Source organism: Pipistrellus hanaki (assembly GCF_964339955.1).
Source record: "Pipistrellus hanaki genome assembly, chromosome: 18".
Lineage (NCBI taxonomy): Eukaryota > Metazoa > Chordata > Mammalia > Chiroptera > Vespertilionidae > Pipistrellus > Pipistrellus hanaki.
This window is the reverse complement of record NC_140520.1, coordinates 15,771,285-15,796,579: the sequence shown is the minus strand read 5'-3', so window position 1 is coordinate 15,796,579 and position 25,295 is coordinate 15,771,285. Positions and strand designations below refer to the sequence as shown.

At 40.6% G+C, this 25,295-nt stretch overlaps 1 protein-coding gene across 7 annotated transcripts in view; it reads right to left on the bottom strand.

The window, feature by feature from the left end:
* DNM3 (dynamin 3) overlaps positions 1 to 25,295 on the bottom strand; it is a 359,120-nt gene that overhangs the window by 272,662 nt on the left and 61,163 nt on the right. For all 7 annotated transcript variants that reach the window (XM_084865979.1, XM_084865978.1, XM_084865975.1 and 4 more), the window contains exons 3-4: positions 7,553 to 7,702; positions 6,213 to 6,416 (exon numbers count right to left, since the gene is read on the bottom strand). In XM_084865979.1, the coding sequence (XP_084722105.1) occupies positions 6,213 to 6,416; positions 7,553 to 7,702 (354 nt within the window). The remainder of the gene's footprint in view (positions 1 to 6,212; positions 6,417 to 7,552; positions 7,703 to 25,295) is intronic.

Here is a 25,295-nt window from a genome sequence, read left to right as displayed (position 1 = left end):
CCTTTCTGCCGCCTCCACTTGAGCCTGGGCTCCAGCACCTCTGCGTCAGCCCACTGGGAGCCGGCTCAGGGTCCTCTCTGTACCCACGAGCCGGTGTCTGTTGCCCATTTGGATACAAGGTAATCACACCAGGATGCAGACGTGCACTTGACTTCATAAGGAGCTGGTACTTTGGGGAGAAAGGCCTTAATTCTCAGAAATCCCTGGACTATGCAAACTTGTAAGGGCTTGAGGGCTGACTTTGAGCAGAGGTTTTCAAACGTTTTTTACAGTGAATACTTTCTGCAAATAAAGCCATTATATAAAACAGATGGAAACTAAGATGCTTGGGGCAAAGTTGTGCTTATTGAAGGCACTGGGAGAGGGCATCAGAGTCCCCTTTCGCTTGTAGCTCTGGGTCCGGGGAGATGGGGATTGGGGTTGGTTCTGGCGGTGGGATGGGGGGGCCACGGGAGAGGGGGAGCCCTGGGGAGAGTCCAGGGGCTGACATTCTAACTGGTACAGAAGGGCTTCCCCATCTTTAGAACACCGTGTTCATGCCCGTGTGGCTGGGCCAACGAACTCATCCTACACAGCGAGCAGTCAGTCCGCACAAACAGAAATGAAAACATGTCCTTGGAACAAATCACAATGACTTCAACCTTTAATGTTCTTGCTGTTTCTTTTTTTTTAATCTTGAAGTGATATTTTAGGGGAAGTATCTCTTGCCTAGGGGAAATATCTATATGAATTCAGCAATTCCATCAACTTCTCTTTTTCTTTTGTGAAATTCAAGGAAAATTAAAATTGCATCTGAAATATGATTGTTAAGGTTTTATAAAAGTATCTCTACACATACACCCCCCCCAAAAAAAAAGATTCTGCAAAGAACCTAGTTCCAAATAAGAACACATTTGCTGGCATGGGGGAGTTAGGCCGTAGACACATCTTTTTAGGGGTTACCATTCAACTCCAGGCTGATATCCCCCAGGTTCACAACTCCAACTTGAACTCTCCCTCACATTCCAGGCTCTAATATCACTAGTAATAAACATCTCAGATTTACATTTCCAGAATAAAACTCTTCATCCTCTCCAAACATTTCCATCTCTTAGCATCCCTAATTGCAGTAAATGACATTACCACTTGAGCGATTTATTCTATTAAAACTCTCGGAGTCCTCCTAGCCTGCTTGCTTTTACTTGCAGCAAACCCGTGATACTGTCAGCTCTACTTTCCAAGTGGACCTTGAATCAGATGGTGTCTTCCCTCTGGTCCATTTCTCTCTGATTCCAAGCCACATCCACTCTCCCCCTGCGGGACCTCTTTGAAGGAATAATCTAACTGCTCTCCCCATTTCTATTCAGATCCCTCTTTCAGTCATTTCTTCTCACAGCACGCAGACTCAACCATGAAAACATACGTCGGACCGTCTCTCTCTACCCTCAAAACCCTCCAGTGGTTGCCCATCACACTTTGAATAAAATACAGTGTCTGTTATGATGGCCTAGAACACACCACAGGCTCTGGCCTGCCTACCTCTCTGATGGCAGAACCTACACCTCCCTCCCACCTCCCAAGCTCCATCCTCAGGGGCCCCCTTGCTGTCCCTTAACAAGCCAGCTCCACTCCTGGTCCTTTTGTGCTTGCTGTCCCCACAGCCTGGAAGCCTCCACCTCCAGAAACTGGCAGGGCCTGTCCCCCCAGTTTTCTGCTCAAATGCTGTTTCCATAGCCCTTGTGTCTAGAATAGCATTCCCCAGCACTCTCTCTTCCTGTATCCTGTTTTAATTTTCTGGCACTACCTGACATTACGCAATCCTGGCATCGCAATAATCAGTTATCTGTCATCTGTCTGTTTCCCTCGTTTAGAGTATGTGTTCCATGAGGCCAAGCATTTTGATTTGTTCACCACTGCATTCGTGACGCTCAGAATGGCTCCTGCCATGTGGTCCTTGCTCATTAACTATTTGCTGGGTAGATGCAAAAGCAGCTAAAATGATCTACTAAAATTAGTTAAAGCAATGTAGCCATGTTAAAAACTGACATATGAAAGTGAACTTAAATGAAATCAGTTGAAGATAATTTTCACTGAGTGCTTTGCTTTTAGGAAATAATGAGGAAGTATTCACAAGAGAACAGAACCATAAACTCTTCCAAATCGATTCTTTTTTCCAGCATTTATAAAATTTGCTCTAGAAATTCCATCTTTATGTTTGTCAAGGGAGTCTGTTTCTTATACAGAGAAAAGATGCAGAGATATTCTAATAAATCTCTACCTCACAAAAAAAATTTATCAGGCAAAACCTAATTCAATGGAATTTTAACAATGTTTTGCCATGTTTAGTATCATAAAACTTCATCAAGTACCTTTCACTCCAATTTTATAAAATTCTAACATGTGTTCATGATTATCCCTGAATAAAGTGTTTAAAAAACAACTGGGATGAGAAAGTGGAATGATTAAATAGCAAACTAGGCCTACTGGGAGCAGAGATAGGTGGGCTCCTATCACGCTCCCGCTACTTACCATCCTTTAGACTGAAAGCAAGTTCCAGAATCTCTCAGTTCCTCTTACATAAAACTGGGCAATGCCACCCACCTAACAGAATACTTGTGGTTATAGCATCTGACACAGGGTGTTATTACACAACTCATTTCACTGGAATGAATACATGCTGTGAGCCGAATTACACCCCCTAAAATATTAAAATGTTCATCTCATCAAGCAGATCTTCTGTCATATTTCTCTGGGGACTTGCATGACCTCACACACATGTGAGAAGATGCGATACAAACAAAGAACTTATTTCTAACGGTGGAGAGTCACGAAAATAATCAGAAATGTGTACTGAGCATCTATTGTACCTCGTCTAATGTCCTCCTGAGTGGTCCAGCATACAGAATTTACACTCCTGACCACAAACACTTCGCCTGGCTCAAGAGATGCCTCCTAAATATTTGTTGAACAGCAAATTAATGAACTAGCTAACAAAGGCAGTGATTGAATTGTATCTGAGCAGACATTCTAACTAGCAGAGAAAATGTATCTGAGAGGAATCAATGCAGTCTCCATGGTGAGGCTGGGCTAAGAACCCTAGTCTGGTCCTGTTACCCTAAATCCATGAGCAAGAGCTGGCATAATGCCTTGAACACATCAAGCCAGCTAAGGACAACCCTCCTTCCATCCAACTCCAGCCTCAGCCCCGTTAAGGTCTTCATTTCACCCACAGTTAATCGAGCAACTCTCAGGTGAGTCTGGAATCGTTTTTATTTTTATTTTTATGATACAGTATTAAAATCTTCAAAATAATTTTATTATAATTCTAAGTGTTATTAGGCCTCATTAATTCATACTAGTATAAGCAACACTTTGGATTACAGAAAGCTACTGATTGTTTTTACAGGTTTATTATCACTCTAAACTACAGACAAAAAATACAATAATAAAGTGAAGATTCCTTTGAATCTTTCCAAGAGGAAAATAATTGCTAGCATTTGGAGTTAGAATTATCTTTATAGATACATTAATCTTATTTAATTGCCATAGCAACCTTTTGAGATAAGGTTTATTACAATTTCATTTCACTTTAGAAATGAGGTAATAAGGTTCAACAAAGTTAAACAATTTGCCCAAGGATATGCTATCAGGATGTGAAAGATCTGCTTCCAAACCCTGTGGTGTTCCATCTACACCATTTAATACAGCAATTAATTGAGGTGTGATCTGATGCAGTGAGAGGAGCACAAGGTGAGGAGGGAGGGGCAACCACAAGGCACTGTGGTCAGAGGCACGTCACTCAACACAGTGTGTCACCCCCCAATCCGTTCCCTCTCCCCAAAGTAGGATCTCACTCCAACCGAACTCACATTATTCTGCCGAAACGAAAACCAAAGTGTGTAAGAGCACTTTGAAGAGTCAGGGAAAAATACACATAAAATTTTACATATTTCTGATGACTAAGAGTTTGACCTTTTAAACTGGATAGCCATTCCCCTTGAAGTTGTGCTAAAAATTCTCGTTTAGTCAGTAAAGGCATTTTTCACAAGAGATGCAACAGATAAGGTTGAACTTTGTCTGGCTACAAATCTGTGACATTCAACATATACTGCGAGAGCAATTCATCATGAAACTCATTTTGATATATAGCACAGATAAACATTTTCCAGCACGACAGTACTATTTATTTTGTTAAAGCTTTCATTTTGACTATCCTTATGCAAATAATCGAATACTCGTTTATCAACAGAAATTTCCTTCCCAGGTATATACTTGGTGGGGCAAAAGCAGGTTTACAGTTGTTCATCTGAAAATTAACCCAATAATTAATAAATAATAATACAATAATAAACTCTGTTTCATGTACTCACAACCGTAAATCTACATTTGCTCACACCATCCCCCCCCCCATATTTAAATACTAGTATATGCAAGTCCTACGTAGGTGAAAATGGCCTTAATTTGGTACAAAGTAGCTACTGCCTAAAACAGACCACCTCTCGGAAAATTATATAATTATGTACGTTGGTGAATCAGATTATAAGTCAGGCACCCTGGAATAAGTAATGGTTCTGTTATCTAAATAGTTCATCCTACTCAGGCAAGGGCAAAACTTCAGGAAAGAGGGACATCAAGTGCTGAGGACAGGCCCCTTGCATAGCCACCAAGTTAATCATGAAGACCAACAGTGTCACAGATGTCATGACCAGATTTCCATCATTATCCCAATTCAAATGTCTTTTACATGACAATTTCCTGATTATTAAAGTTACTTAAGATAAGAATGGGGAATAATTCAATGGAATAAGAACCTCTAAGAAAGCCATTCCTCCATAAAAGCAATAAGAACATTGGCAAAAATTGTCAAAATTAACTTTTTCAGAACTCTGGAGATTAATCAAAGGCTTACAACAAACTGAAAGGTATTTTTCCAAAAAAAATGACTGAATCTCAGTGAGAACCGTGAGATTTGTGGTGTTTGACTGTTCCCTTTTCCCATTCCTGTCTCCTGAGCTCTGCAGTAGCCTTGAAAACCCCACCATCACAGTGAAATCTAGCGGCTGGCCACTCACCCTCTTGTAAAGTCAATGACTCTCATTTATGCCCACTCAGAGCTTCCCTAAGCTTTTTAGTGCTTCTGCTCTTGTATCTGAATGAGCAGCAAAAGATCGCCAGATCACCTTGGGAGAGGTCTCTGAGATCAAAGACAACGACCAAAACAACCAACGAGAAAATGGACTCAGAAACATTGTAGATTATAAAAGGGAATTTCAAAATGTTCTCGTTAAAACCTTTAGAGAGGACAATGCACAAGAAACAAAGAGCTGAATGGATAGAAAACAATAAAAAAAAAACATTTACACAATAGAAAAATGCTGTTGTAACTTATTAAGTGAAATCAGAAATGAAAAATTAGACAAGCTGAAGATAAAGTTGTCTGAATCCTGCAAGATGCAGAACAAAAGGATGAGGAAACAGATGATTTAGAGAAGAGGAAAAAAAAGGGGGAGAGGGGGATTGATCCAGGAGTTCTAACATGCTAATGATAAGGAGAAGAGAGAAAATGAGGGTGATTAATGATAAGAGAAGAAATCCTAGAATTGCAGACCATACATTTCGTATTAAACAGACACATCATTGATGCACCTCCATAGTTACTTTAAACAGACACATAGGAAGACCCATCATTAGGGTCTCTGCAGATAAACTGTTATTACTCAGCTCAGAGGAAGAAAAGAAATTAGATCATCAGCATAAATAAGGTACTTTCCTGATTCTGAAATTCCAATAACAAATAAACCCCTGCTTTTATAATATATATTTATGTCAAGTAATTGTAAGTTAAACGTCTTCCATGCATTAAAAAAGCTTCCTGTTTTAAAGAAATAAAAAGTAGATTTCTTTATTGGGAATAATTATTCAGGTGATGCTTATAATAACCAAGGGGACTGTCTAAATTCTGTCCCAGATATTTACTTTATTGACTTTTAAAGTAAGTAGTGCACAAAGGTTACGTAGAAATGTCTATTTTCTTAGATCTCGATTAATATTACATTTATTTGCATAGGTTTAGATTTTATTCCCCAGTTATTTTTTTTTCAACATCCTAAATACAAAAGCTCTAACAATATTAATAACAGCAGATTTAGTGAATAATGAATTCAAGTTTTGAGAATTGCTATTACCTTACATTCTCAATGAATTTCCTTTCATCCTAAGGGCCACACACTCACCTTGAGGGTCCACATCTTTAGCCAGCTTCAGCGCATCTGAGTTCGCAAGGTCAGTGTTGGCCGGGGTGACAGCCAGAATCAGACAGTTTTCCCGCGTGATGAACTGCATGATCATTTCCCTGATCTGATGCTCAATATCCACCGGCTGGTCTCCCACGGGCACCTTAGTAATCCCAGGCAGGTCGATCAAGGTGAGATTTAACACTGTGCAGACAGGAAAGAGAGTCTTACGTGTACCCTCCGTGCTAAAAGACATCAACTATGCAGAATCACCTGTCATTTTCGTGGAAATGAAAAAGCTCAGCTTTGTAGATGGGGCATCCAAATAACCCCAACTCAGGTGTGTAGAATAAAAAGCAAATAATAGGAAATGGCTTTGCAAGTTTTCACTGCTTTGATATGATTGTGCTATTCCAAATAATCATTTTTACATAATTTGAATGGCCCTGATTTGCTTGCCTCTTTTCTTGGAGAGCTGTCATATCCACAACTAAAGCGTTATAAGTAAAAACTGGCAATATGTTCACACACTGTCTGCCAGTCTCATGCAGTACACTGCCTTCAAATGGTGTCAAGTTCTCAGGGTAAGATTTGTCCTTCCCTTCAAAAACATCAGATGTTATTCACAGAGGGTTAGCCACTTAGCCTATTGGAAAGCTGTTCACCATTCATGGTCCCTTGGGGGCTACCCAGCCAGTCTCATGGAGCAGCATTCCAACGACCCCTGACTCGGTGACTCCAGCCCCGACCTGGCTCTTGTTTCCTGCACAGAAGAGCGTTGACACCAAGTCTTCTTGGGACATTGCAATTGAACTTACTTCATCCAGGTTCCATTTGAAAAGCAACAGAGCTGGATAGAAAATTAGAGATTAAAACCTACCACACTAAAATGAATTGGTTGTCTAAATTGTAATTGCTGAGAGTCTGGAAAGCAAATTGCAGTTGATTACTAAGGAAGAGAATAAAGAGAATACACAGGGCTGCAAGAAAATCTAATAGGGAAGACTCAACCATAGTACCAAGCACCGCTAAGATATTTGCAAAGACCGAGGGTATTGAAAATTGAAGCTTTCAAGCATACCTCTATGGCATTCTAAAAGTTTAAAATAAACATAAAGAAATTACTCAATTCTGATCATTTTAAGTCACCTCCTCCTGCCTCCCCATAAATAAATCTATGAACACTTTAGACCACAGAATTTATGGCAATATCCAAACACTATCCTAGAAACCCGGTATTTTCTGAGAGAACAAACCATATTCTATACAAATAATGCATGTTAATCGATGTCATTAATTTTTTTGAGGACAAGAAGCTGGAATTGTGTTACTTTACTTACCGTGTGGGGAATAGACTCGTAGGTTGATGGGTATGGAGGAAATTCCCTTATTCATGCCCGTCACTCGGTCTGTCTCTGCTTCAATCTCATGGCGAACTTCATCAAAGTCTGTGAATTTTTTTCCTTTGCAATGTAGAAATTCAGCATATTCTGCAAAAAGACAAATGAACAGAACCTAAAATCACCCACTCTTGCAATAATTGTAAGGAAACTATGTTTTTTAATTATAAGTCACAGTATTCAATATTGTCTCTTCAACTATCAAAACGAGAGAACACGGTTAATACTGTAGAAATATTAAACACAGCACAAATGCCGAGCATGCCACACTTGCTCATGTTCACAGAAGCAATTAAATACCATAAGCCGGCTTTCAACCTTCTAGCTTATTAAATAATTTAAAGAGAATTTGGGCCCCTGAAATGACAAAACAAACAGCAGCATCCTATTGTCAAAGAAATTAGATAGAGGGCACGCACAAAGCCCATCTTCTAATCCGATTAGCACATCCTTTTCCAGTGTTACCACTTTATTATGATGGAATGCTAGGTTATATAAATACAGCTTCCAAAGGCAAAAAGATTTAAAGACAAAATGTACCTAATTCTTTAAAAAGAAAAATATGTGTAATAATTTAGCTTTACAACATACTATTCAAAATACCACACCAACTTCTGTAAATTTTTTTTAATCCTCATCTAAGGATATTTCTTCCCTTGCTTTTCAGAGAGAGTGGAAAGGAGGGAAGGAAGAGGAGAGAGAGAGAGAGAGAGAGAGAGAGAGAGAGAGAGAGAGAGAGAGAGAGAGAGAGAGAGAGAGAACATCAATGTGAGAGCGACACATCCATTGGTTGCCTCCACATGTGCCCCAACTGGGCTAGGGATTGAATCTGTAACCCAGGCACATGCCATAGACCAGAAATCAAATCCATGGCCATTCAGTGTACAGGCTGACTCTCTAACCACTAAGAAACATCAGCCAGGGCCCAACTTCTGTAATTTAAAAGATATTTTATCGAGAAAAACAAAAAAAGGTATCACATCAAAGAAAATATTTACCTACAACTGAAAAGAAATATCTGTAGGCTGGAGGAAAAACTCTAAAATAACTATCCAATAAGCAGAAAATTTGTTTTTTAAATTTCAGTAGCATTCTACCAACTGCTGTACTATCAATTTCTATACCTGCTTTCCTGGATAGCAGGTACATGATAAACAACACAGCTGAAAAAAGAAGCTGATACTAGTGCCCCTAAAAATTATTATAATTTTTTACGAGGGAACAAGTCTTAACAAATATTTCATTTTTCTAATACTTAGCTAAATAATTGCTCCACTAAAGCTGCTGTGGGTCCAGAGGCCAGCTGCGCGGAGCACTGAGAGTCTTCCTCCCCCTGAGTATGTAACCTGCAGCTGCTCTGGCAAGGCCAACAGGTGAGCAACTATGAGATGTGGTCCCCTGTCTTCAAGTAGCAGAGCATCAGCTTAGGAGCTAAAGGTCATTGCAGTGCTCACAACAACAGCAACAACGAACAAGCGGGGTATGAACTGAGCATTGAAGGGTAGGGAGGGTTTCCATATGTGCAGACAGAAAGCCAGGAATCAGAGAATCTTAATAACTTCAGCAAATCCCTGGTCGGTATCATCCAGCCTCTGCTTGAATCCTCACTGATGAGGGACCTGAGACTAGGATCTCTTTAGAAAACACCCTCATTGAAAAATGCTTTCAACGTTGGCATGAAATCTGCTTTCGTATCATACTCCATTGGTCCAGCTTTTGCCCCCTGAAGCTACTCAAAGTCTTCCTCCAGACTGATTAACCTGAGCATGGGCACACAGGGTCCATCTTCCCCGGCCTCTCTTGTCATGACCTTCACCTGCTGGGCAGATGGGTGCTGCTCTGGTCTTCTGGTGGCAGTACGCATTGCCCAGCCCCACCCCAGCTGCTCCCGGCCGGAAAGGTCACAGGCTCCCGAAGTGGACTGACGAGTTTCCGCTTTAACTTAACAAGCACTGTAAGAATCCAACTGTTCCAAAGTTTGACTGGCAGCCTGAGACTGTGATTAATTCCTGCCTCTCCTGTCAGTGAGCATGGGCACAAATGTTTCTACCTTCGTCTCTCCGGCATATCATTATATGTGCATTTTCTGGGAAATGGCACACTGAGACTCCGAAAGCTCACTGCCCAATGGTGGGGACATACTCAACACCAAAGCCTTCAATGGGCTTCGGAAGGCTGGTTTTAAGAAGTTACTGCATCGCTTGGCAAGCTCTTTCACACGTCTACCCTCATACATGCTGTTTTTATTAGGATATAAATTCTCAGAGAGAGCCTGTATTTACCTAGCCAATGATTAGGCCAGTACCCTGTGAACGTAAACGGTTTTAAGGTAAGCAGAGGATAAAACATAATAGGAAAGTAGAAAGGAACAAAAAATGCTAAATCCCTGAAAACAAAAATTAGTAAGTAAAAATAAGTTATAAATATTTTAGAGGAAATGAAATGTACTTTCTAGGTTAATATATTCTGTGGAAAATGCACACTTGAGGATTTAGGATGATCATAAGTACCACTTTCACAGGATTAATAAGCTTTTGAATCATAAAGTAACACAAATGCAGTCTTCTCTTGGTGCCACTAGATGGCGCCTACTTGCTTTCTCTGTAGGAAAAGCGTGCCCTTCTAGAAGGTTGTAAAATCAATGCAATTTTCAGGTGAGATTTAAATTCATCCCTGGAGTCCTGAAAATGTTTTTATTTTGGGATTGAGAGATTACAATTGTGCAGGACCATCTCAAACCTTTGGGTGTTTTTAAGGATAGGATCCCACAGCTAGATTTAGGGATGTTTGTATGTTTCAACTAATATGTATTAAGCTTCTACTTGCCAGGCAGGCATTGTTTTTAGAAACTGGGAATGTAGCCTCATGAAGTTTAAACCCCAATGGTGAGAAACAATAAACGATGTGTGTGCACGCCAGACAATCAGTGCAATGGAGAAGACTGAACAGTAAGGGGGGTGTTAAATGCTGGGGGAAAGGGTTACTTTGTTATATGCTTTGGTTGAGGAAGGCTTCTCTGATATGAAAACATTCAAGCCAACACTCATGAAAGGAGGGACTAAGCCATGCTTTACAGAAGAGCATCCCGGAAATGCCTGAAGCAGATGTGCACTTGGCTTGTTGCAGGAACAACAAGGAGGCCCATTCCCGAAGCACAGAGCTCACAGAGGAGGAGCTGTGAGATGAGATCCAATCAGACCAATTGACGGGTTTGGGGTAAAGAGAAAAGAGGCGGCGGCCCAGGTTTTAAATAGGTAACGGTGGCTAACGCATGGAGAACAGAGGATGTGGAGCAAAAGAGGAAGCTGGCTTTTGGAATAATGGGGGTGGGTGAGAGAGATGATGGCGGTCGGATCATTGTAGCAGCAGTGAGAGTGGTGATTCGTGGTTAAATTCTAATGTATTGGGAAGGAAAAACCCACAGGTTCACTGACGGATTAAAGCTGTAGTGCAGGAGAAAGAGAAGAGAGGAGGACAACTTCAAGAAGTGTGACCTCAGCAAGGGGGAGAACTTCTGAAACAGAAATGACTAAAAGGAAGAGGATGGAGGGATGGGGGCTGGGGATCAAGAGTCCAGTTGATGCCCTTACACACCCACCCCGTGGAAAAACGGGCTGCTGTTCATGGCTAGGATTCCACAGCTGTGCAGACACCATGCTCATTCACAGCCATCTGCTAGGTGTGTTTATTCTGAAAATTTCCCAGAAGATGGCAGTCGAGTGCTTGAGGAAAGGGGCAGCTTTTTCTAATTAGCACCAAAACAATGCCTTCAGTGCTGGATATGTGAGAGTCTTTCATCTAGAGAGAAGTCTAAGCTAGAGGCGGATATTTGGAATTCATTAAGTCTGGCAAAAGGATGAGATCACTGAGAGAGTGAGATGGGGAAGAAGTCAGAGTGCTGGGCCCTGGGCTTCCTAACGTGCAGAGGTGAGGAGCTGAAGAGTGAGCAGAAGTCGTCAGCCAGACAGAAGGAAACCGAAAGAGAGCGGTGGCCCAAAGCCAAGAGGGCGTTTCATGAAGGAAGACCTTCCTCTCCATCAAATGCAGCCAACACATCAGGTCTGGGGAGAACAAAGACTGGACGCTGGAAGTGGCCGACCTGAGGGACCTTCAGGAGGCTGAGGAGAGCTGTTCTAGTGCAGTGAGGTGGATGACAGCCTGTTAAGAGAAAATGGGAGGAGAAGGAGTAGAGACTGAGACAATTCTTGAAATTTTTCCAAGGAGTTTTGTTGTAAAGAAGAGGACAACTGTGGGAGGGCAGCTGTGCCTTTTCCCAAAGATCTTGCCATGGGCATCTCTTCCATCTGGCTATTCCCAAGTTCGGGTATCCTTTTCGAGTAAACCAATAACCTGGTAATCAGCATGTTTTTGTGAGACACTCTTGCAAGTTAATTGAACCCAAGAAGGTGGTCATGGGAACCTCTGATTGACAGCCATTTGGTCAGAAGTACAGAGGACCAACTGGACTGGCACTGGGCACCCTGAGTGGGAAAGGGGCCGACTGCAACCTCCAATTTGTAGCCAGTCTGTCAGAAGCCTGGCCTTGGGGCTGGTGGCTGAAATCAGAGTGGCGGGGGACAGGGCAGTCTTATAGGACTGAGCCTTCAATCTCTGGGTAGACAGTGTCAGAACTGAATTGCAGGATGTCCCGTTGGTGGGAGAATGGCTTATTGTGAGGAGCCCGGCCCCTACCACAGTGAAATTGGACCCCACAACCTAAAGAGGCCGGAGCTACAAAATCCTTTTTCATTGGATCCCAATGAGCCTCCTGGGAAATGATTTATCCTTCGGAACAGGCTGAACAAGCTGATCAATAGCTGGACTCTGCAAGAGGTGATAAATGTGTGTCTCCTGAGACTTCTATGCTATGGAAAAGTGATATGTCTGAAAGCCTCACTAACCTCACCTGTGGTTCTGAGATGTACTCTTCCTCAGAGGAAGGTACAACTTCTGGTGGCACAGCTAGCTTTCTTGGTGTGTCCTCCGTGTTCCATTCATCCTGAATGTTTAGTTAATGGACACATGAAATTATTTCTTTCTAAAAAAAAAAAAAATGCCAGGCTTCCGCCTGGGATCAATCCGATAGTGATTAAATCTCTTCGGCACAAGTTCACATAAAGGATGAAGGCTATGTGTGCATAAGCACTGAAAGCCTGATACCGCATCCATGAAATTATAGTGTGAGTCACCATAACCTGTCTTGCTGAAATTCCTGTATGTATTCACAAAATGAGACTCCTGCTTTTAAAAATCTTTCCTGGGTCCCCCTGTTAAAAAATAACCTATCTTTGAAATACATTTTTATATCAAAGAATGATTTTGGGGGGAGAGGTATTAGAAATTCAGAGCTATTGCTTTATGTTATTTTTATTTCCCCATAAAACACTGTCATCTCCACGGGTCAGGAAAAACAAATTATACTGGGCTAAACAACTGACAAATTGTTTGGGGGAAGGATGATACAGTTAGTTTATGCCTGGGCAGCGTTCCAATCATCTGTGAAAAGCACAGCATGACCATTTAAATATTTAAGAACTTAAATATTTCCAATATGCCTCTTCCATCGGGGGGGGAAAAAAAGCATGCATATGTTTCGATTAATCGAGGTTAAGCAGATGGTAATTAATATGGAGCACATGCATGAACTCTTGTCCATTTTTATTCTAAGAACTGGGGTCCCTGATACATTAGCTGGAGTCTTATTTATGAATTGTTTTAATAGCTGAGTTTCTGTGAGCAAAGGACTTCACTGAAAACGGAGCACAGGGCCACACAAACAGGGAGCAGTTTCCATGCAGCAAGCTGATTGGCTGTAAAGAGCATCCAGATATGACTGCACTGAGAATGGACTTCCGCACAGGCAGAGCCTACCTTTGACCCAACTGGGTTTCCCTGGTGCCTATCCTATTGAGAGTAAAGAACATCTATGGATTCTCCGTTCTTTAAAGCAATCCACGTTAATGTCATTGAGCAATGCCAGTATGAAGGGAAAATATACTTCCAGGGAGCCTTCGAGTCATTGCAAGCTGAAGGCAAGGTCCCAGAACTGAGGTTGAGTAGACCCAGATACGGAGCAGAAGTCAACTGTGCCGCTCAGGGAAACAGAAGAGTCGAGGACATCTAAAGAAGCACTGAGTTAACCTGAGGGAGGAAGTCCAGCAGTGGGCAGAAGGAAGAGGTCTCAGTGGGAGGGTGAAGAACAATGCGGGGAGGGGGGAGCCACGGAAGGAGAGCCAGGAAGACAAAAGGCAGGTGCCAGGAAGACATGGAGACCAGGTTTCAGGACCAGGCCTCTGGGACTTCCCAGGCACAGTAGGAGATCAAAACAGAACTCCAGACCCAAATGAGCCAGCTGGTATCAGGCAGAAAACCAAGATGCGCACTCAGTCATGGAATGGGAAAAAGGCAGAGCCCTTTTCGTAGCATGCCAAGCCAAATCCACTCAGAAGGGCCTCGGGGTGAAGAGAGATTGGATCAGTGCTGCCCGGATGGTCACTGCTCAGCCATGGCCTTCACCGTTTTCTTGCTTAAGATCGGGGCTGGTTCTAAAGGCTGGGTGAGGCTGAGCCCACATGTGACTGGGTGGTGCTGGCCCATGAGACCAAGGCCAGCATTCGCCAGAATAGGAGTCTGAGGTTAGCCCAGCAGCTATCGCTGCGAGAGTCGTGGGTGCCTATGTTGTAACTGAAGCCACGGTGCAGAAGAGAATATCTAAGGGGGAATATGAAATGGTCCAGAAAAGGGCCTTGGGTCGATGCAAATATTAAAGGCCAGGTAAAAGATAATGCACCAGCAAAAGTGGCAGAGAGGCTAAGGAGAGGGAAAACCAGGCATGTTTGGCATCATGGAAGCTAAAAGAACGGAGGGAGACAGTAATCAATAGTGTTAAAAAGCTACAGAAAGGGCGAGTTAAGTACTGACAAATAGCTATTGGAATTTATAGAATTTAGCGTTCATTTCCTGTATTCTTTTTTTTTTTTTAAAGGTTGCCAGTTTTGTTTGTTTGTTTGTTTTGTTTTGTTTTAATATATTTTATTGATTTTGTACAGAGAGGAAGGGGGAGAGATACAGAGTTAGAAAAATCGATGAGAGAGAGTCATCAACCAGCTGTCTCTTGCACACCCTTTCTGGGGATATGCCAGCAACCAACGTACATGCCCTTGACCGGAATCAAACCCGGGACCCTTCAGTCCCCAAGCCGACGCTCTATCCATTGAGCCAAACCGGTTTCGGCCATTTCCTGTGTTCTTAATGTTCTGTATGTAATTTCAATATTTCTTGTGGTTGCAATAACTTTTGCTATAGATCACTTTGTTCTCTTGAAAATTGTTTTAGCCTTTTTATGCTTTTTCTTCCTTGTCTCTTCCCTTGCTATCAGGGTGACACAGTCACTTCTTGCTGTTGGCAGTGCATTTGTTTGTAAGCCATATCCCCATCCTAACTTGTAGCTTTACATTTTACTCTAGACTGAAAAGTCCCATCATCCAGGGTGTATGTCTGAGTCTAAAACAGAATTGGAAAGGCCCAGAGGAAGGCCACAACCCTGCAGTGCATGAGCTTTAGATCACAGACGTGGTAATATTAATGTTGGCTACCCAAGCCTCTTTGTGCTTCCTCCTGATAATCAGCTAAGTTTAGAAACTGAAAGTAAAAAGGAGGATTTTGAAAAACTGCATTATTACAATATTATTTAAGAGTAACTAAAGGTACAAATTCAGAAACAGCCGAAAATCAGTGTCACATCTTGTTTTAATATGACAAAACATAAGATGATTTGCCAAGTGAAAATCCCAAGTCAATGAAAGTGAAATGACTAGAGTTTGTCATGAGAATTCAAGTAGTCAGATTTCAATCCAAAAAAAATATGATAGAAAGTCTAAGATTTGCAAAATGTAAATACTATATCCCAATAGAATCTTATACACAAGGAATGAAGCTTATAAATGAGATTTAAGTAGTAGTCATATCAAAACTGCAAGTATATAAATATGTAAACAAAAACAGCCTCAAAGAAAGCATCAGAGCTACAGTATTCATGGCTGGATACATTATAATATCCTACCTGCTTAACCAAAGAGAATTTTTCTATCAGTATGCACTTTATGTACAAGTTGTCAAAAGAAAACATTTTGACAAGGAGTATTTGGTAAACTCGTCACATGTCTTCATGACAGCATGCTAAAGGTCACTATCAAATGGAAACAAAGCCAATCATAACATTTGTAAGTGATAAAAGATATGAATAGTTTATTTTTTGCGTATACATATTCAATTTTTCCAATAACATTTGTTGAAAATACTACTCTTTCTCCACTAAACTGCCTTTTCTCCATTGAAAATCAGCTGTCTATAGCTGTGGTCCATTTTTTAACTTTATTTTGTCTCATTGTTCTATTGGTCTAATTTTGTGCCAATGCCCCACTATCTTGATTATTTTAACTTCACAAAAAGGGTTAAAATCAGGTAGTATTCATTCACCAACACTGGTGTTATTTCTTTTAAGTTGTTTTGGCTATTCTGGGTCTTTTGTGCTTCCTGCGAATGTTAGAATCAGCTTGTCAATCTCTACAAAAAAATTCCATGTTTGAATCTTTATCTACAGCACTCTTTGCAATGTTACTTGGAAAAGGTGTTCTGCCCTGGCCCAACTTTGCCCATATACACATATGTATATGTGTACAGCATATTTCACTAAAAGCATAGGCATTTTCCCATGAATGCCTACCCTGTTAACTGAATTAAACTTTAATGAAATATAGATTTTTTATAACTGGAAGTACATCTCCTCTAAACTCTGTTTCATTAGAGCAATCACATCAGTGCTGTTGGTAGCATACAAAAATGTTTATCTATGGCCCGAGCACCATCTTACTAGTTGGTATGGTATAGCTTTGCAATGAGGACACATGTTTGCAACAGAAGTCTGAACAAGTGAAAATAAAGATTTTTATCTTGACTATGTTAAAATTCTTGAGCATGATATTCACACTTGGCTGCAGAAAATTAAAATGCAAAAGTAACTCCCTCTGATAAGATACCTTTGCTTCATAAATTACAAAAATTATCCTATGACTCAAACAATAGTCAATTCAACCAATTCTTTAAAACTTTTTTTTAAAAAGAAGGGGGAATGAAAGAAAAAGAAAAACTAAAAAATTGTTCCTAATGAAATGCAAATAATAGAGCAGGTCAATTAGTATAAACTTACAATATTTAAAGGTCTTCTGTGACTGACTATGTGTAATCCTAAGGGATTTTTATAAGAACATTCAACACTGAGCAAAACCCACTGTACTATGTGGTGTGTTTAAATAATACTAATAGATATGTGCCTATAAAAAAAAATACTAAAGTTCTGATCTGAAACTCAGTACTGTGGTTTTTCAACTCAATTTATATGTAAATTAATGCTTAGCTACAATAGTCACCGATTATCTCAATAGAAACCTTATTAGTAGAAAACTCTCTCTCAAGGAAACATCCTTTAAAAGGGGCTCAAACATGGAGGTAATCAATTATTTTTGCAAAATAGATAAAATTATAGTAGTTGGAAAATGGAAACACATGTGCTATTCTCTCTGCCATGGTCCATAGACTATGGGTCTCTGGAACCTTTCCCCATGAAAATGTATACATTTACATATATACAGAATTTTCAGTATAATTTCAGGGTATCCAGATAACTCTGTTCTACCCTCCTCCTGACTGGAACATGTGCTTAAAGCACCTAGCATACTGCCTCCTGCAAACATTCAATATATGGTCTGTATCATCATCATGATTATAATCAGTGCCTATCAAAATATTACCTAACAAGGCCCTACTCCAGTACCATTTCCAATAAACACTTTCTTTGATCGCCTCCACTGTAAGGAATGCTTTTTTCCTCTAAATTTCTTAGGGCCCTGTGAATATATTATTCGTGTGATTTTATAGATAGAAAGAACCTTAAAGACTCTATCCAAAATGACATCTTTAACACTATTCACATAACACATATTACACTTACACAGCATAGTAACTATTTGTTTATATATCTTGTCTCCATGCTTAGATGCAGGAACTGTCTCTTCTACATCTTCGATTTAACATCCCATAAGGATTCAGGAAAGATTAAAAAGAATAAATGGGTGAATGAATGAATAATTCCGAATGGAAGCTGAACCACTATTCACTATTTTTCAAGGACTTATGAGGCTTTAAATGTGTCTTTCAGTATTTTAGAACATCCAGTATTTCCCTCCCCCCCTTCCCCCCAATTCGGTATGAATCAACACTACGGAACAAAATCTTTCTCTGCACAGACAAAAGATCAGGGTCTTACCATGAGCCTTCTCCTCTCCTGGTCTAACCTGCTATAGATACTAACTATAAGATGCTCGAGAGTGTCTTATTGCTCTCTGAGCTTCATTTTAGTAAGATATTTAATACCACAAAAAATATTATATTTTCAGTCTCCCAAAAGCTGTTCTGACTTCTGTGGTAAGGTTTTCAATTTCCTCGGTGAGCCAACCTTCACTTGCATATTGTCCTTCTTAGGTTACAGAACTGAGACTGTTTCCCATCCTGCACTATGATATATCCTTTCAACTGGGAGTTGAGTTTTCTGGCAACACAAAAATCTACTACTTATTAAGGAACTACTTACTCTAGGGGACACAAAGTGTTAACTGTGATTCACAATCTTATCCAACTTGGAAAGTTCATATAACATTTATTACACTTCCACGTGTATTACACTCACCAGAACTTACCCAAGTTGGAAAGAGAAGACAAACGTGTGGAAATGAAGCAAAGGATTTCAGTAAGATGACATGACAGAAATCAGCATCATGAACAACTGGCCAATGAAAGGTGTGCTTCGGTCCTTTTGGACTTAGTGAAGAGAGGGGTCTTTTAGACTGGGGAAGATTTAAGGGGTTTATGGAAGGAGTTGAGTCTGAGCTAGACATAGGAGAGTAAGTGGAACTGGGGGAAAGCCAAGAAGAGAGAATATTTAAAACTACAAACAAATGATAACAAAATCACCCAGGTGGAGAAGCAAAAGGGACTGGGAATAAACCAGTTGGGCAAAAAAGCAAACATTCAATTAAAAAATATATTTGTAGAGTGAATGAATGAAAGAATGAAGCATTTACGGAAGAGTGTCAGAGACTAAATGCGCCTCTCTTTGTGGGTAAAAGCTAAAGAAGATGTTGCACATACAGCATTTGGCACTGGTCCTTCCATGCTCAGAATATAAAAAAATGTAGGCTTGCCCTAACCAGTTTGGCTCAGTGGATAGAGCGTCAGCCTGGGGTCTAAAGGGTCCCGTTCGATTCCGGTTAAGGGCACATGCCCAGATTACAGACACCCCAAAAATAAACTGGAAGTAATTATACATCTTCCCCAAAATGTTTTCATTTATAACATTTAAAATAGAGTTTGAATGCAAAATGTCTTTTTCTACACATATTCTTAGAACATATCAGTTATATAAGGCAAGATATAAATTAATACACATTAACTCCTCTTAATACCCACAATATCCTGGAAAGTAGGTGTTATTATCCCAGCTAAACTGTAACTTCTTTGTGCCTCAGTTTCCTCCTAAATAAAAATACAATAATATCCCACAAAGCTAACAAAATCAAGATTTACTAAAAATGTTCTTTAATTTTTTTTTTATAATACTGTATATGAGTATACCTTTATTACTCTTTAGTAATTCCAAGTATATTACTGGATCCCTTTTTTAATATATTTCAAGACATAGTGGATGTTTTGTATTTCAGAGTAGTCCATCTATATTGTGAACATAGAAGTAGGCTGCAAATGAAAGAACTACATAAGCCGAAACCGGTTTGGCTCAGTGGATAGAGCGTTGGCTTGCGGACTGAAAGGTCCCGGGTTCGATTCCAGTCAAGGGCATGTACATTGGTTGCTGGCACATCTCCAGTAGGGGGTGTGTAGGAGGCAGCTGGTCGATGTATCTCTCTCATCGATGTTTCTAGCTCTCTATCCCTCTTCCTTCCTCTCTGTGAAAAATCAATAAAATACATTAAAAAAAGAAAAGAACTATATAAACTAAATGAGAAAAAGTACTCATTTTTATCTGTTTCAGCGTAAATATATAGTTTTGCCCAATTGCAAGCCCTGAAGCCATATGGACTTGTATAGCTAGTAATTTTTGATACTTCCTTTTTGAAAATGTCTTGACTTCATTCTGAATTCTTCCCATCAATGCCAGGTGAGGTAGCTCTTATCACCTCTCACCTGGACACCTCATGCCCTGGCCTCTCCCTGTTTGATCTACCCTCCCCTTGTCTACACAGCAATCCATTCAACATGGATATACGGTTGTGGTTGTGGTTGTGGTTGTGATCGCAGCTTTATCGTTTCATTGGCCACATTGTGCTTTTTAAGTATCTGACTCCCTTTCAGGTATATGGGTTCCTACAGGTCTATGACTATCTCATATTCATCTCTGGTTCCTCTACCTCTCCCCCAGAACCTGAAACATACGATGCATTCAGCATATACTGGGGGAAAGGGAATGAGTTCTTTTATAATTGTTTTTGTGTAACTAGGAAAGTTAGCATTTTTGTTTGTTTGTTTGTTTGTTTGTGTGGGTACTTGTGCATTCTTTAATTGATTTCAGAGAAAGGAAGAGGGAGAGAGAGATTGAAATATCAATGATAAGAGAGAATCACTGATTGGCTGCCTCCTGCATACCCCCTCTTGGGGATCAAGCACATAACCTGGGCATGTGCCTTGACCAGGAATCGAACTCAACCACTGAGCCACACCTGCCGGGCTAGCCTCTTACTTTAGGAAATTATATTATTTGTGAAATGATCAGGCTTATTGTGTCTTATAAATGGAGATTTGTCAAATTTTCTAAAGTACAGCTGCGTATAGCTTCCATGCCAGTAAGTAGTTCATTAACCAATGCATTCATGCAGACAGCATTTTATGGTAACTGCTCCCCTGGCTAAGAGATAACATTTACCCAGCAACTCCCTGATTCATAAGAGAGTAAGAGCTAAGAGCCCACCCATCTGGAAGTAAAGGATGAAGGTTGCCATTACATGGTGATGCTATCCATATAAGGATTTCAAAAAAAAATTTTAACATGCTGAGCCACGTGTTTTAAAAAGAGATTATCAGTTTAAGCTGTTTTAACAGAACTTCTCTACCTTCAAATTGTGGTGACACGGTATTAGTGAGCTAGATGTCTCTAATTTAAACACAACTGCTCAGCATCAGATCACTATAATGCACTAATTCTCTGCTGAGAACATATTTTTAGCTATTTCAGGGGAAAATTGCATAACAAAGTGTTGCCCTAGTTCCCTTAATTCTACTTATCCTACTTGAAATGCCACAATAGGAAACTGTTTTCATTAAAAATCATCCATTTTCACTGGCTGGTGTGGTTCAGTGGTTGAGCATTGACCTATGAACCAGGAGGTCATGGTTACATTCCTGGTCAGGGCACATGGCCAGGTTATGGGCTCGATGCCCAATAGGGGGTGAGCAGGAGGCAGCCGATCAGTGATTCTCTTTCATCATTGATATTTCTATCTCTCTCTCCCTTTCCCTTCCTCTTCTGAAATCAATAAAAATATATGTTTTTAAAAATCACCCATTTTCCAGTGATGTTTTCAAATGGTGTGATTTAGAAGTTTCTGGATTCGTCCCCGAGAGCTAAATCTCTCCTTGTAGGAATGAGTAAGCATGCTGGCTGAAATGAAAGGTGATCACATAAAATTCCACTGCCCCCAAAGGGAATTGCATTTCAACTACAAGAATACTGAGCAGCCAAATGGTCTAAGAACATCAGGGCTGACAGTCACTTTGCTATCTTAAGACAATTTCATTTTCCACTTTTGTCTCCAAGGGGTAACACTAGGCACCAGAAATCAAAGGAGGTTAAGAAATGCGTGAGGGGGAACGAGGTCCTTTTGTTACTTCAGAAGATCCCAGACTCTGTTCTGACAGGCCCTGTTCCAATCCCTCATTGGGACATAAGAGGTAAGTTCATGGCAACCAAGAGGAGAAACAGTAAACAAGTCAGAAGAGAGAATCAGGACCCCAAATTATCTCAGCAGGCTGGAATCATAAGTGGAATTTCACAAAAGAAATTTACTATCGTAATAAATGTAAAGTCCTGCTCTTACAACAATAAGTAGAGGATCAGGTGAAGTACAGAAAAAGAAGAAGAAAAAAAAGAGTTGGCAAGTATAGTGGACCTCAGGTTCAATATCAACCAATCATAAAATGCCCCTGCCCCCAAAGGAATGCGACCTAAGACTGCATTCATTGCAAACCCATGTCTAAAACACGAGAGGCAGCCATCCCTCTGAGCTACTGCCGGTAGAGCCCACAGGTTGTGCGAACAGCTTTCCTGACAAACTGAAGAATGTGGAAAAGGATAATGTCCACAGAAGTGAGGAAACTCAATCCACACCCCGATTTCCTAAAGAAAATTAAAACAGAGGCTTAACAGAGATTCGGTGCTTTTTATTCTGGAGGAATTTAATTCAAAGCCAGAAAGCATCATGTTGGCTACTAGCATTCCTCTAGTTAAATTTAAGGAAAAGGAGGAAGCAGAAAGGTTCTGTGAATACTGAGTGCTTCACTAAGTTCTTATCTTTTTAAAGCTCGGGTAACTGGTATCATTGAAAGCGCAAGATAAATTGCCTACACTCCCAAAACCAAAAATAATTATCATGATCAAATGTATAAATATGGCATTTAATTACCAAGGGGAAAATAACAGCCAGGTTTGTGATCAGTAGATAATTGCAAATATCACGTTCAGCTAGCATATGATGTTTGAAAGAACTACATCTTCCAGAACTATGAAGCCATAATTTTGGATATCTGCATCTAATACAAACTGAAGAAGAAACTGAGACCATCTCTTAGATGGCAATTTTTATTTGGTGGGAATTTTAGTGTTTTAAAGCTCTGAATTCCTTCTCTCCCAAAAAGAACTATTATATAAATGTCTACAGTAACCAGCCATTTCTTACCAAAAGCCATAATAACTATCTCTCTGAGAGAGAGAATAAAACAGAAGTAAAAAGGAAAGTGCTTTATTCGTATGCTGGCAGTAAAACCAGTGCTATTAATGATAACAAATGGAAATTATGGCCCCTTAAAAGAAAAGAATCATAATTTGGAAATGTACAGATGTATCCCTCCTCCAGGTGTAGAAACTCTTTTGCGTTCTAAGGCAGCAAAGAAGCAACTGAGTAAGTTACTTGATGATTCACATTACAAAATAACTCTCTTTAAAATAGCCAGTGAGTTTTCTGACCTATCCATTTAAGCACATGCACAAAATTTCATATCATTAATTTATATGCGATACAAACTGCCGCTGTATTTTTACCCACGGAAATTTATATTGGATAGGATCTCTCACAAGTCCTCAAGTCAGCGCTTGGTGGGGATGGAGAGCCACCCACTCATTCATGTAAACAAGCGGCTACCATTTTACAGGAGCTACATGCAGGTACTGGGCATCAAGGATAGCGGCCTCTGCCCTCAAGAAGCTCGCTGATTCCTAGATGAGACAATCAGTCAGCTAAACACCAGGTCAGGGAACAATGAGATGGGGGGTATTAGAGAAGACTGTGCCAGGTGCCCTGGGGCAGAAGGAAAGGCACAGTAATTAAGGGAAGATGGATGTTGGAGAAGGCTTGCAGAAGCGGTGGCCTCTGAGCTTAAGCTCCTTTCACAGGAGAACTCAAGTGAGTCAGGAAGAGTGGATGACAGAAGGAATTCTGGAAAGGAACACGGCCTGAGACAGGCAGGCTCACTGTTGACTGATTAACACAAAAGGGAATGAGACTGGGAAGACAGGACGCATTAGGAAGGCTCTGGGGATAAACCTGAATACCTCAGCAATCCTAAATGACTGATTTATGCCTTAGGTTAAACAATTGCCCACTGCCCTTGAGCTTGCATTGCGGTAAGCCTTCTAGACAGGATTCTTAAAATGTTTTCTTAACATATGGTATCACCCTGCTCAGAAACCTACAATGGCTTTCTGTCTTCAACCACAACATTCCAAACTCCCTACTAAGTTGCCCATGTTCTTGCTAAGATTGCAGCCTCAAGTCTTCGTCACCTTGGACCAAGTCTGCCTCAACATCAATATATATCCCATTCTCAAGACCTAACTTTAACTCTTAATCTCCACCTACAAATCACCCAGCCTGCCCTCTGTTCACGCGAAGTACATCAGCTCGGGGCCTCCACTGTCTAACTACTCAAACCCACTCGGATCTCTCCTTCCCCTGAAGGGTCAGTTCTGCTGTGTCTCCCCAGCACAGAAGCCATGGCTCTTATTTCAACCATATGATCCCCCAGGCCTTGCAAATACTGGGCCCAACGTACAAGAACTATGTAGTGATGTATCAGATAAACGAATGGTTCCAATTGACACTGGGAGAAGAGAACACATTTTTAATCTCTTTTTAAAATATGGTAATATTTTTAATAACAATAGATGGTGTCAAATGGGAACTAGATTTATCGGGGTGATCACTTTGTAAATTATATATATGTCTAATCCCAGAGTTATACACCTAAAGCTAATATAATACTGTATGTCAAGGGTATTTTAAAAATAAAAATAAAATTTTTTTAAAGTATGAACACCTTGATTCTTATATACTGACTTTAGAGGATGTCCAGTTTTCACTTATTTGAATGTCACCTGTCGAGTTGGGCATCGCTGTATGGTAGAGCGTGACATATGGGGAAGAAGAATTCTTTCTGGGGGAAGAACACACAATCTGGCGATGAGACGCAGAGGCTTCGGGAAGCCACTGTCTAGGGATTCCGTGCCAGCCTGTAGTACTATGCTTCGGACATCATATTTCAAAGAAGAGAAATATTTCAAGGCCAAGTGTGCTCTGTACTGGCCAAGGTCACAGGGTAAATCAGCAATACCATTCCGTTACACCGAGTTTTTGCTACCTAAGCAGAAAATCTGCCTTTTGAGAAATCTGAGTATTCAGAAACAAATTCAAACTCGGGCACACATTAGCACGTTGCAGGGAAAGAAAGGCAAGCAGACCACAAAGGAGGCTTTTAGAAGGCAAAGCGTCGCATGTAAAATAGCTCAAGGTTTGGTTGCTATTGTACTGGACCAGTGGATAACCAAGTAGGCAGCGTGTCCTACAATCATCAAAAGAGGCAGAGATAAGAGGTTTGCAATACTTTCCTGCCTTGAGAGCAAATGGGAGGTTTTTCAGAGTGGCAGCCATGTTCTACATAAAAGAACAGGATAGAACAGCAATCACCAGATCATCACAACCAATAAAGAACCTCCAGTCTTCTTATTTGAACTAAAGACTCAGCAAATAGGAGTCCAGTCCAGTGTACAACATCTTAAAGAGGATTTGACCTTGGGACAGTGCGTATGTGATCAGTCACATCGTGTTTATTACGGAACAGCTTTGGGAAATAGAAGGCACGGACACCAGAGTGTGAGCAGGGTGCGAAGACACACCCTCCTGCCCCCCAAACCCCCAAATAAGCAGTAGTCTCTGTACATGACGAGGCCACAACTGCAGGGCCATTGGGTAGATGGACACAATTTTCTGTTAGAAATATAATGTGTCCATTTACCCAGTGTCTCTGCTGTTGTGGCCCAGTCACATACAGACAGATTTACAGAAAG